Source organism: Polyodon spathula, chromosome 2 (assembly GCF_017654505.1).
Source record: "Polyodon spathula isolate WHYD16114869_AA chromosome 2, ASM1765450v1, whole genome shotgun sequence".
Taxonomy (NCBI): Eukaryota; Metazoa; Chordata; class Actinopteri; order Acipenseriformes; family Polyodontidae; genus Polyodon; species Polyodon spathula.
The window spans coordinates 78,127,410-78,141,853 of NC_054535.1; the positions used below are offsets into that span (position 1 = coordinate 78,127,410).

The window sequence follows — 14,444 nt, forward strand, 5'->3', positions numbered from 1 at the left end:
GTTATGATTATCACAGACCGATGTTCCCACATCCCTAATACATCTTTACCATGAAAGCTTTACAATGGCCAGTTTGGCCCTTGCAGAAAGAAAATATATTGCCATGTATTGGAAAATATAGTTTAATATGTGAATTTATATAATCCAATGTATTATAGATCCCCACATGTGTTGTATAATATGTATATATTATACATTTTATACATATTATAATATGTATATAACTAAGAAATAAATAAATAGCAGCAGCGTGTTAATATATTGCAAAATAACTTGTTTCGTATAATGCATTGATAATTCAACTATACAGTATACCTACAAATCAATAGCAGCACTGTGATTCATCCATAATGACTTAGTGGTGTTTTTATTAAGTTGTTCAGTAGCATTTGAAAAACTAACTGGAAAATGTAGTATATTACATATATGTTTAAAAACAAATAGTTAGCCCCTGATTTCAAATCACTTTTCATTTTACATCACTTCGACATCATCTCCCACTTGGAAGTACAATACATTACATTCAATGCATGCACTACAATGCATTATAGTCTTCTCAACCTAAGGTGGCGCAAAATAAATGACGGTTTTGTTCAAGGTTGTGAAAAAGCACGCAACGTTTCCTCTTTCTTTCTCATTCTCTGTGTTATGATGGAAATACCATTGTGATGACGTCGAGGGGATGAGTGCGCAGAGCCGGGCGGCCATTATACAGCAGAGCTTCCCGGGGAAGGTCGGATTGAAAAGGGAGGTACTCGTGGTAGGAAAAAGCTGTGCTTCTTCGGCCACTAACTCGTAGTACCAGGCGGTCTACTTTCTGGGAATATAGACCCGCCAGGACCTTTAAAAAAGCTCAGCGTCTCTGTCCCGCTTCGGCACCCATTCTGAAAACTGATCTATCCCCACCGCAAACTCCCGCTGCATTGAGTACGGTCTTGAATTCAGAAGTACAGTTAAACCTGTACGACTGCTATAGTATAGCTAGATTGTTACTTTATAAATTAACTGCTAATTGTAGTTTACACAAAATGGACGATAAGGTGTTTACGAAGGAATTGGACCAGTGGGTCGAGCAGCTGAATGAATGTAAGCAACTAACTGAAAACCAAGTCCGAACGCTATGTGAAAAGGTAAGTGACATATTTATTAATATGTACCGATAGTGTTTATTTTACATTAGTGTGTGCTTATCAAGTATTTTATGAAGATACTTGTAATGGATACAGTGTGATAGTCATGATGTGCCCTCTTCTGTAAATATGTTCCTCTGTTTGTGAGTGTACCGTTGTACTGCAGCCAGCGGGCTGGTGTTTGTGCGGTTTTCGGTGTTTGGGCCCCGGCGGTAGTGATGCCAAATAGTGTGCTCTGTTTTCTGTAATGCTCTTGTCAGTGCGGACGATTTTACGTTGCCAAATAGTGGGTTGATGGGGGGGAGTACCACGCATGCGTCCTCTGAACCAGTCGGCTTTGGTGTGGTCAGGACGGGGAAGGGGGGGGGTCTTCGGCTCTCGGGAAAGCCTAGGCTAAGTTATGTTTTTAAACCACCAGCAAAAACCTAAATACATGCTTCATAAGACCTGGTGGCTAGTTTAGAAGTACCCGACTAAGCTGTCGTTTTAAAAGTGTCCTATGTCTATTTTATTTTTTTGCTATTGGATATGGAACAAACACGTTTATGAAAAGGGTTCATTTCGGGAATTGTAAACGCAGTATTGTCTGATAGTTATAGTATAAATAGTACATGCATACACATCTTCTTCGCTGTCATTTTATAATCCAAATGTAGACAATCAAATATGACTATCAAAATGTAATTACAGTATTGCAGTAAGTCACGAAGTGTGTTACCACTTACTCCAGGCTAAAATAGAGATTAGATATAAAACTGTTGCCCTTGGGTAAGTCATTTCACAATTTAATATTATATTATGTACTCCCTTTATATTGCAATGAACATGTTCTGGTTCTTTGCTTGTTTCTTTATTACATGTAATGTGGGTTTTGATATATAGACTCTCCAAGTACATTTGTACAGATTAAAAACATACAGTGCAGTGAAAAAGTATTTGCCCCCTGCCTGATTTTCTGCATTTTTCACATAGAATTTGGTCAGATCTTTTTGTGGGTTGTATTAGTGTTTAGAGGGGGTCAGAGAAAAATGACACCAAACTCTGTTGCTTCTTTCATATGTTTTGGTGTTCAAGATAATCAAACATGCAATCTTCAGGTATGAAAGTTATTGCCAACGCCCCCCCCCCCCCTTAACTCAACCCAGTTAAAGGGTTAGTTAGGGTCAGCTGTTTGAATACTTTGGTTAACAATCAGGCCTGATTTGGGCCAGCCCTGCGCAATATAAAGCTGACTAACTTTGGCCCTTACCATCTGAGTGAAGGTGTCAGCACACAAGTTCTAGAGGCACATCGTGCCACGATCAAATGAAATTCCTGAAGACATCTGGGGGGAAAAAAAGTTGTTGATGCCTATCAGTCTGGAAAGGGTTAGAAAGCTGTTTCTAAGGCTCTGGGGCTCCACCAAACCACAGTCAGAGCCATATGGTTCAAATGGAGAAAGTTTGGGACAGTAGTGAATCTTCTCAGGAGTGGCCGTCCTGCCAAAATCTCTTCTAGAGCAAGGTGTAAAATCGTCCAGGAAGTCACAAAGAACCCTAGAACAAAATCCAGGGATCTGCAGGCCTCTCTCACCTCTGCTAAGGTCGGTGTTCATGACTCCACCATCAGAAAGACACTGGGCAAAAATGGGTTTCATGGCAGAGTAGCAAGGCAGAAACCACTGGTCACTAAGAAGAACATGAATGCTCGTCTCAAGTTTGCCAAAAAGCACCTGTATGAGCCTCAAGAGTTCTGGAACAATGTTCTATGGACAGATTAGTCCCCAAAAATGGAACTTTTTGGCCAACATGGACCCCGTTATATCTGGCGAAGACCAATCGCTGCATTCTACAGTAAGAACCTCATACCAACAGTCAAGCATGGTGGTGGTAGTGTCATGATTTCGGGATGCTTTGCTGCATCAGGACCTGGATGACTTGCCATCATTGAAGGAACCATGAATTCTGCTCTGTATCAGAGAATTCTACAGGAGAATGACAGGCCATCCATCCCATGAGCTGAAGCGTAGCTGGGTCATGCGCAAGACAATGATCCAAAACACACAAGCAAGTCTACATCAGAATGGTTGAAGAACAAGAAATTTAAAGTTTTGAAGTGGTCTATTCAAAGTTCAAACCTAAACCCCATTGAGATGTTGTGACAGGACCTGAAACAAGCAGTTTATGCTCAAACCCACAAATGTCACTGAGTTGAATCAGTTCTGCATGAAGGAGTGGGCCAAAATTCCTCCACGGGGCTGTGAGAGACTGATCAATAGCTACAGGAGGCATTTGGTTGCAGTTATTGCTGGTAACCAGTTACTGAGTCTAAGGGTGATTACTTTTTCACACGGGGGCATTGGTTGTTGCATAACTTCCTTTAATAAATAAGTGAAATACCATGTTGCCTCACCCCCCTTCCCACCTTCTCCACCAATTGAAATACTTGCATTTCATACTGTGTACTGTGCCCAATGTCAGCCAACTTTAGAAAATGATCAAATCTGAAGCTGATGTAATGACATGTGGTTTCATGGAAACAGAAACATAATGCTCAGAGCAACATGCAGTATTCTACTTTCTCATATTACAGCTGTATATTTCTGCAAAAAAGTGCTGTTTATGTAGCCTGAATAACAGATTAACATCCATGAGTGTCAGCTGTCTGTGTTTGAAAGATGCCGTATGTGATGCTATTGCAATCAAATTAGCAGTTGTAAAAGCAAACGCTTATTTATTTGTATCTGTGTATTTTAAAACTATTTTATAGTTCCTTTTCTTTTATTACAGGTATGAAAGCCATATTTTTATCATACTGATTGTGCTGTCTTGCTGAAGTGTTTTGAGTATACTGGTCACAGAATTGTCCCTTCTGCCTGATGAGCGTACGTTTTTCTAAGTTGTCAACTTTAACCAGATTATTATTATTATTATTATTATTATTATTATGTTTTTTTTTTTTTAATATGTGGTTGATACTGGTCGTGCGGGTTCCTGTAACTCAGAGTGAAACTTTATTTTGCTTTCTATTCCACTGGTGGTTAGTCATTGCAGTAATGGTTCTGCTTGAAATACAATGTCTTTGGTTTTTATTATTTAATATTTAATAAAAAAGCAGCATTGTAATAAAGATTCTCTACTAGTTAATTTAAAGGAACTGAGTGGAGTGAGAGCTGCAAATGTTCTGCTGGCTTCTGCTTGATAACTATAATCAACCCTGAGTGACTTCTGACTACCAGTTTAGCAAAACATGTAGGCTTTAAGTGAAGCTGTGGGATTTAAGTTCTTTGCACTGATCACCATGGTAAATATGAATAAAATGACAGTACATTTCCGAAAACTTGGCTTTAATCATTGGCTATTTACTTTACAATGTATTGATTGCGAGATTTTACTGCATTCATATTTTTTTCTATAAATAATTTATTAGAGTTCAGTTGCCCGCGTTCTGTACTTGCCTTTATTTAAAACAATCAGTTGATTAAGCTGTCATCCTCAAGTTTCATTACCAAGAAAAAACCTAGCTAGGGCATTGTAGCAGTGGCTTCTAATCCTCCCCTGAGGAGCCAAGGCTTCTGAGTAGTGAGTGCTTTTCTGCTGATTCTTCTACATGGTGTTTACACGGTGAAGTCATGTGGCTGACAGTTCAGATTCAGCTTGGTGATGGGGGTTACTGTATAGACTGTGAAGGGAAATTACTTTCATCCTGACATTCCTTTTCCAGTTTTTAGAAAGCCTGCTGATCTCCACCAGAGCATGATAAATGGGTTTGCAGTCATAAACTGTATTTATTTTTTACAGCTCATCCATAAATTCATACACTCAAAAGTAATTGTATGAGGTAAAACAAATTCAGATGGATGAAAGTTTCACGTAATACCTTCTTTACAGAAATTATCTTTTAATATTTGTTGTGTTTTTGGGTTATACCACTTGGGGTTAGATTAAAAATAGTTTGTTTTGTTTTTTTTTTTTTTGTTTTTTTAATTCAGGTATGCAGTTTTGAATGCATAATAATTGATCAGATTTGAAAAGGGGTCAGGTAGTTGATAAACTTCATTGAGACTACATTTTATGCTACTTTTTTGTTTTCTGGTTTGTTGAGTTGTATTAACAAGTTTGTGGTTTTGAATGGAGCAAGTGGTAGTGTGCTTCAGTGAGGCTTAAATCACACGATCAGGCTCTTGGGTTTGCATTCCAATCTGAATTTCAGGGGAGGTTGGGAGGTAAACCAAACCAAATAAGCAACGTCTTATTTCATAGTTAAGTCATAGTTTCATTTTAACTAAAAGGGAACTGATTTCACACATTTGGTTGAAAACCTGAATGACTTGTTTTAAGAGCTGTTGTGGGGTGGGGTCAAATTAATATTTTCTTCAAGTTTGTTGTTTCTGCATTTTTGTCAAATACCCGCTAAAGATTCCTGTGTAAAATGTAAATTTTATTATGCTGATGATCTGAAGATAACTTAACAGATTGGGGGTATATTGTTTGCAGGCTAAAGAGATCCTGACGAAGGAGTCGAATGTCCAGGAGGTGCGTTGTCCTGTCACTGTCTGCGGAGATGTGCACGGTCAGTTCCATGACCTCATGGAGCTCTTCAGAATTGGGGGCAAATCACCAGACACCAACTATCTCTTTATGGGAGATTACGTCGACAGAGGCTACTACTCCGTTGAAACAGTCACACTTCTTGTATCATTAAAGGTAAGCATCATAAGTGTCATCATTTTCCTCTGTTTTTAAAGCCCCAGAGCAGTGCTGTTGGTACGGTAAGAAAAAGTGCTATCTGATCTGTACAAACGTGCAGAGTCATATCTCATGGCCCAAGCTGAGAACCAAGGTCTGGTATTTGTACAAAGGGCCAACTATAAATACATAGTTTCAATCATAAACCCATGAGAGTATGATTTTTGGACCTTGCTCTTAAAACTGCTGTACATGTGCAACTGTGTTATTCAGTCAAACCACATGGTAGTTTTGACATAATGTATTCAGTTTTAAGTCCGCCAAGTACAGATAGCTGTTCGGTTCAAAGTCTTAGACCCAAAATAATAAATTCTGAATTCAAATTATTTTTGTTTTGTAGAACTGAGTTGTGAGCTGGGTTCTTGCTGTGGTCTGCTATTTTTGTTTTTATCAACTAGGGCCCAATAAAATGTTGGATTGTTTAGTTTGCATGGTGGAATCTTTATTTGCTATGAGCTGTGTTAATCAAACCGAAATCAAATTAGTTTTTAATTTAAAGACTCACTTTTTTGTCTTTCATCATGTTACAAAGTTCATGAAGCGTTTATGTTGCAGCAGATAGCAGTTAATCTTTTCTGTGATCACTATCAGGTAGGAGTACATCTGGCCTCCTTTTATGGTAGTTAGTAATGCTGTTATGTAACTGTCTTTTGCAATTTAATCGGCAGGTTCGTTATCCAGAACGCATCACAATATTGAGAGGAAACCATGAAAGCAGACAGATCACACAGGTGTATGGGTTTTATGATGAGTGTCTGAGAAAGTATGGAAATGCCAATGTTTGGAAATACTTCACAGATCTCTTTGACTACCTTCCGCTGACTGCTTTAGTAGATGGACAGGTAAGATTAAGAGCAAAAAGCCAGTGCCCACTGTTTAGAGTTAAATAGTTGAAAGAGCTCAAATATAATATAATGTTTGTTTTTTTTTTATATATATATATATATATATATATATATATATATATATATATATATATATTATATATATATATATATATATATAATATACACGCAATTTTTTTTTTAAAGGTTTGTTATATGTTCTTAGATTAGCATCTTAACTCTGTACTGAACTTAAACCACAGCAAAATAACCCTTGTGTGAGTTTCACATAACCCACTGTTTCCCTAGTTATGTTTATCCACCATAGAAGAGATCAATCCATTCTAATCATTGCCTTTTTTGTTTAACCTTGTAAAGATAAACTGGGATTGTAGCATGTAATAAATTATCATTTTCATTAATAATATAAAGCCATAAAATGTGGTAATTCATGTGCTGTCAGTTGCCAGCGGAAAATAATATAATTATTTATTTATTTTTAATTCTCCCCTCAGATATTCTGTCTGCATGGTGGCCTTTCTCCCTCAATAGACACACTGGATCACATTCGAGCTCTGGACCGTCTGCAGGAGGTTCCACACGAGGTGAGAGGATCTAGTGGAGGAACAAAATGCATTGGTACATACATCTGTGAGCTTCAGAGTTTTAAATGGGAATATACAGTACCAGTAAAAAGTTTGAGTACACTTGCTAGAAACTAGGTTTTTTCATAATTGACAATGTTTAAAGTTGTATACTTGAAAATGAAAACACGTACAATATACAAAACATAAGGAGTATCGAAGCAATGTTCAAGAAAATTTTCAAGTTTCAGCAGGAAATCACCCAACTTGTTTTTCCAGCTCTTCTGCAGAAATTCCCAGAGATGTAGGGCACTTGTAGGTAGCTTTGCTTTGACTCTTCTTTCTAGTTCGTCCCATACAAGTTCTATGGGATTGAGGTCTGGAGACTGGGCAGGCCAGGTCATTAGATTGAGTTGTCCTTCACTTTCCTTCTTCGCCAGATAGTTCTTGCACAACTTTGAGGTGTGTTTCGGGTCATTATCTTGCTGAAGAATGAAGGACTGCCCAACTAGCCGTAATCCTGATGGAATGGCATGCCTCTGAAGTATGCTATGATAGCCATGCTGGTTGAGCTTGCCATGGACTTGGTAAAGATCACCAACTCTGTCACCAGCAAAGCAACCCCAGACCATGACGCTGCCTCCTCCATGCTTGACAGTGGGAACCACACATGCAGAACTCATGCGCTCACCCTCTCTGCATCTTACAAATACTCGGCGGTTGGACCCAGATATTTCAAATTTTGACTTGTCGGTCCATAAAACCGACTTCCACTCCTCAAACGTCCAGTTTCTGTGTTTTTTGGCCCAGGCAAGTCTCTTCCTCTTATTCTGCACTCTTAACAATGGTTTCTTTGCAGCAATTCTTCCAGTTAGGCCAGCTTCACACAATCTCCTCTGAACAGTTGATGTTGAAACATCTGTACTTCTACTAGCATTTAGCTGAGCTTGTATTTTAGGGGCAGTTACTCTCCGGTTTCACAGACTTGTGACTCGAATGAACTTGTTCTCTGATTCTGAGGTCACCCTTGGCCTGTCTGACCTTGTTCGGTCCTCACGAGTGCCATTTTCTTCAAATCGTTTGGTCTTGGCCACAGCAGTTACAGACACTTGCAAAGTTCTTGCGATTTGTCGTAAAGATTGACCTTCATTTCTTAAAGTAATTACAGACTTTTTTCTAACTGAGTGTATTTTGCCATTTTCTGCTCCATTACATTCAGGAATGACAAACTTGTGCCTATGTTGCCTATATTTATAGTAATCATGGACCCTCACCTGTTAATAATGGGTGACAAAAAGGTTAATTAGGTAACATGTTATACTTTTATACTTAGGCCAGTGTTCTAACACCGTGTTATACACATTTCAGACTTTTAACTGACTTGGGCTTCAGACTGAAATCCCCTTGCTTTGGGTGACCATTTCATTGAGATTGACAAGATTTACATTTGCATTCAAAAATTTAATTTTTAAATGAAATTCACTTATGATTATCAGCTTATGTAAGTACACGTATCATACAATGAAATGTTAAGTGTTTATAGACAAGTTTATATAGTTAAAAGCATAGATAATCATGAAAAACCTGGTTTCAAGCAGGTGTACTCAAACTTTTGACTGGTACTGTAGGCGATTGTATGTTACTTGAATAGTAGCTTGGTATAAAAGCACTTTTCAGAGGAAGCGTGTTTGTCAAGTTCACTGTGTGTAATACTTGATGAACCCAGTTGGATTTTGTGGTGCTGTGTAATTCAGGGTCCGATGTGCGACTTGTTGTGGTCCGATCCAGATGACCGCGGAGGCTGGGGAATCTCTCCTCGTGGTGCCGGCTACACCTTCGGACAGGACATTTCTGAAACCTTCAACCATGCAAACGGGCTTACCCTTGTCTCCCGTGCTCACCAGCTTGTAATGGAGGTACGGTGTGTTTTCTTATTTTGAGGAGGGGGCAGGCAGCTCAGCCCAGCCCAGTTTGCTTGCTTAACGCATTGGTGTGTTGGTCTTTAGGTAGAGAATAAAGTGACCCTTGAGCCTTGGAAATTGGTGAGTCGTTGGGTCACTGGCATACTCCTATAGGGTTGCTATTATGGTGATTGAGGTGTGTGATTGCACACTGAGATCTGGGAAAGACGCAGAGACATCATTCCAGTTTTAATAATGTCAGCAGCTCAGCTGTCTCAACATCTGTGGTCTGCACTGGTCTCCAGGGAGTTTGCTACAACTCTGACTGAGCTGTTTCTAATGGGAGTACCTCTTAAAATTTGTATCATGCACAAAGAAATAAAGAGAATTATATATTAGGTATTATAAATCATCACGAATAGAGGAATCAATCTCAGTCGCTAATAAGTGTTCCAAACTGAGCAAATATGTCACCTTTAGGGCTGGGTACCGGCAGTGTCTTCATACGGATCACGATACAGTACATTTAAGCATGAAACATAAAAATCTAATTTTCTCATTTACTTGTGCAAGTATTTGCAAATACACTGGTAAAGCACTTTTGGTCAAATAAGCTTCATGGCATGTTTTGCTTTTGTTTCCTGTTTATTCTTTAAAATACATTTCTTAAACAAATTTACAAGTCAGGGCTCCAGACACAGTTTTTGCCTTGGGCAAATGGCTTCAGGCCAAAAATAAATGGTTGCCAATTGTTGGGTGCCACTTGAGGAGCAAGTTAGTTGCTACCATGTTCAACTGCTTAAAACACAACAACTCATTAAGACACTAAAGTGATACTAAAACAATAACCTAATGTCTGGACTCACTTGTTTGTTGCCACATTCTGCTGAATGGTTAATCTATGCAGCTGATGACTGCAATGAACTCAGCATGTTTATATTTTAAATATTTTTTCAAATGTTGTGTCTAGAATGGGTGATGGCACCTTGTGTACAGTGTAATATGGGAAATAGCATGCTGCAGCTTCAATGCTCAGTGTCAGAGTAGTCCTTATCTGAGAGCATGCAACACAGACAGCTACCGTTGTTACCGTTTTATTTTTCAGTAAAAACCAGTTTAAATTGCAGTGAGTTGGTTGTGCTATTTACAATATTAAATACTAAAAGTTTCTACAAAACTCAAACACATTTGGTCACCATCACAATTGTTGAATGAAACTGGGGTTACCATATTCTGCTGCTGTTAATACAGTACCTATCTGCGCTACAAGCATTTGTATTTCATGAAATTATTGTTATTAATTAGTGTATTTGTTACCGTCCTTCTCGCAGTTCAGTTTGTTAACATGTGATATGCAGTTTTTTTCCCCCCTTAGACTGACCTCACATTCATAAATATTGACACATGCTTTTAGGGAGAGGCAGCATTTCTGTATTAACTGCAGCATTGGCACCTAACCCCAAAAAACTGTTGGCAAATTTTTTTCTGGCATTTTTTGGTCCCAGTCTGGACCCTGTGAATTCGAGCCTTACACATTTTACACACAGCGTGACTGATCAAGAACATGAGGCGAGTCCACACTGGATTTTAAACTGGCCAGAGCAGGTCAGATTTTGCCGTCATCCTGATGAGATTATCAACATTAGTAACCCGCCTCCTTTATAGTATAATCGTAAATCTCGAAAAACTACTCACTTCTAAATCTTTTGTAGTCATCTTTGTATAACTTTAGTATAAATACATGTTAATTTGGATTCATATGTTGTTTTTTTCTGACTTTATTTGAACGAAAAGACACACATTTGCCCATTTTCCCATTGGAAATAGTGATATTTTGAAATATCACTGTCCTGGTCCCAAAAACAAAGTTTGTGGGGAATAATAGCCATTTTCTATACTTTTTGAGGCATAAGCAATTAGGAAATAACACTTACTACCCCGCAACAAAAATTGTTACATAGTGATATTAAGGGTAAAAAAAAATAAAAGATGATACTGAAGTGTCTGAACAGGAGTTCTCCAGTACAGTTGGCACCAAGCCAGTCATGTATAAATGTCTGAGGCAATAGTCAAACAGGACCTGCTGACAGTACTGCTGTGAAGGTATTTTTAATGAATATATAATCCAACTTTTTCAGTGCCCCCACTGGGCTTTCCCAAAGCTGGAGAGTTGGCATACATTTGATGCACTTCTGAGGCTGTGAGATTGAATCCTAGATAGCTTTCTGATGTTGGGCGTCTGTAATTGCAGTAAACTGGCAGGTTGTTAGAAGCAAGGCTGCACAAGAATATGACGGCAAATATTTGTATAGGCTTCACAAAACATTTCAGCATTGAGTCATATTGTTTAAATATTTGTGACTCAGTAGTCTTCGAAAAAGTTGGTTTTGTAAGCCATGTACACTTGTGGCTGATAACTTAATGTGTGAAATCAGTTACATCTGTCTGTTTCCATGTAGTGTGCATTTTTACAAACTACAGATCCCCTTGGTACCTCATGAGAAGTAACTTCAGAAAGATTCAGTGTGTGTTACAGTTTGACATATTCCTTTATTCCCATAATCCAGCTGCTGTGTTTTGTGTCTTACTTTTTGAAGACTGAGACATAGCAAAACAAAGTACTAACAGTAGGGCTCACATTTACACTCGTCTCCAGCAGCTCAGTGCCATTACTCCACTAAAAAAACAAAAAAACAAAAAACCTCCAGAAATTGTTGACCTAATTTTAGTTAAGTTGTATTTAAGATGTTCCAGTGTTAATGTTGTGCATCTGAAGTAAAACCATCCATTGTCTCTGTTAGTATGTCAGCAGTGTGTATCTTGCTGAGGAGTTTATAATGCCATCGCCTGAGGGAGTTGCCAGTTAGGCTGATTTCATGTCTTAGTTTTGTAATGAATACAAAGCTTTTTAATATAAGAACCAACGAGTTTCATTGAGCTTTTACAAACCAATTGCATTAGATGACAATTATAAATGTTGTGCATTTGTGAACTTTTAAAAAGTAGATGTAATTTAAAATGAGTTTGTTTGTCATAATTATGGCTTGGTGTTATCAGAATTTTAAAATAACGTATCTCTTTTCTTTTGCTTTTTTTTTTCTACAGGGTTACAACTGGTGTCATGATCGAAATGTGGTCACCATTTTCAGTGCTCCGAACTACTGTTATCGTTGTGGCAACCAAGCTGCTATAATGGAACTGGATGATACTCTTAAATATTCTTTGTAAGTGTCTATTTTTTGATCAAACAAGAGATTACAAATGTGGGTAAATTCCTGATTTTCTCAAAGTGGTTGATTAATCACCCTGTATTTAGCATCTGTAGTCCTAGATTAATTATAATGTATCTTTTAGTTTTGCTAAAGAGGCTTGAGACACATCTGTGATAGGTCAGAATAGAGTTCCAAACTCTGCCTAAGTCTGATCCTTTTGCTGCAGTGTTTTTATATAAAGGCATTATGCTCACTCATGACTGCAGTTTCAGGACAGTTGTACTGGGAATAGTCTGTTTTCAAATATAATATAGTAAGGCAAGTAAGAATGTAGGTTTCAGTCTGTGCATAATGAAAATATATCTTAAGATATTAAATACTACTTTGTGCACAACCAAGAACTGTTTAAAACGGTGCGCAAATCAAAAAAAGTTTGAAGCTGTTTTAGTAGTAAAAAACAGGTATCTCTTTTGAAGTAGTTTTGATTTTTGCCTAGCAAAGTTGTGTTTTTTCAATGTGGTTTTAAAGAGGCTACTTATAACATCTGTGCGGCTGAAAATCTGTCTCTTGATATAAAGGGCTTTTTATTTTGCCCTCAATACATGTATCTTTCATACTCAATTATGTTGATACATTTCTGGAAAATATGTTAGCAAGTTCTGTTTAAGGTTTAGTTTATTAAATGAGAAAGCAATGAGAAATGTTCTGTAAGGCTATCTTTTTTTCAATCGCTTGTGATGGTTTGAATGTACTTGAAGTAGGTTTTTTTGAAACTGCAGTAAAAAAGCTGAGTTTTTATCCTTCTCGTTTTGTCCTACAGCCTTCAGTTTGACCCAGCACCCCGCCGAGGAGAGCCCCACGTCACCCGCCGCACCCCCGACTACTTCCTATGAAGAGACCCTTTTATCTACCTAACCACCTCCTGAAACTAACCTGGTGTAGAATAAACGATGACAAAAAAATCAAATGTATGGGATCTATTACAACATGAAAGCACCAACTTGGACCAAATGTGCCATATAAATGAAATTACACGCATTTAGCACATTAGAAATTGCCCAGTTTTCAGTAAAACACCATATCCCATTTAATATTCAGTTCAACAGTCAAGATTGCCTGCTGTATACTATTGGTAGTTTGTGTAATTTTGTTCCTGGATTGTATAATAACAATAAAGTTATTGTGGCAACTTGCTTTATTGCCTTCGCTGGACATTTGTAATTATTTTTTTTTGTTGTAGCTATGCCAAGCATGAATTTTAGGGTTTTGTTTTATGAGGACAATGCACAAGCTTATTCCCCTCCACTATTAGTTCTGGAATGTTGTGCAGAAATGGAGAGAAAATGTGCCCTTTTGGGAGTGTATGCTTTCATGTATAAGGAGCTCCCTCTGAATTTACTGTTCTGTGTTTACTGTACCATTTTCTGTATATTTGCCATGAAGTGCTAGCTTCTTATTTGGTGTATTTGAACAAATAAAGTAAATTTGATCATAAATTAGACACAGGCTCATGGGTTCCAGTAAGTTGTTGTAGTAGGTCTGTAATGGTATGGATCTGATGTACCAATATTATGCAGACTAACTGGGTCATTACCTTTATATACCAAAGAACCCAGATACTTTGTTTTGCAATTGTTTGGTGTAAACTGCTTCCCCTGCCCCCCATTTCAGAGCTCAGCAACTCATGCAAACAACTGAATAAAGAAGCACTTGTAGGTTCAGTGACTTTGTGAATTTAATAGTCTTCTAATTCTTCATTAATTATAAATATGTAAACCTTTTACAAATGTCATCTATTGTGTTTCTGCTTGTGTCTTTAGACTAGTACATCCATCAGAAATGATTACATTTGCCATTAAGTGATGGTAGTTCCTATGGATTTGCTGGCTCTATTGCTTATGAAAGATTTGTGTGATGTGTGTGCCCAAGTAAACTGGTCAAGTGACTTTGAAACCACTGCACAATAAGAGGCTGATGTATCTTAATATTAATATTTGTTTTTATATAGCTCCTCTCATAGTGGACCACCATTACAAAGTACTTTACAAGATAAGAAACTAGAGTGT

At 37.8% G+C, this 14,444-nt stretch overlaps 1 protein-coding gene across 1 annotated transcript; it reads left to right on the top strand.

The window, feature by feature from the left end:
* The first annotated feature begins 766 nt into the window (after positions 1-766).
* On the top strand, positions 767-14,099 carry ppp2cb (protein phosphatase 2, catalytic subunit, beta isozyme). Its single transcript, XM_041230291.1, has 7 exons — positions 767-1,130; positions 5,606-5,815; positions 6,526-6,699; positions 7,197-7,286; positions 9,020-9,181; positions 12,272-12,390; positions 13,199-14,099. The coding sequence occupies exons 1-7, from the start codon at positions 1,029-1,031 to the stop codon at positions 13,269-13,271; spliced, it is 930 nt and encodes a 309-aa protein (XP_041086225.1). The 5' UTR covers positions 767-1,028; the 3' UTR covers positions 13,272-14,099.
* The last annotated feature ends 345 nt before the right edge of the window (positions 14,100-14,444 follow it).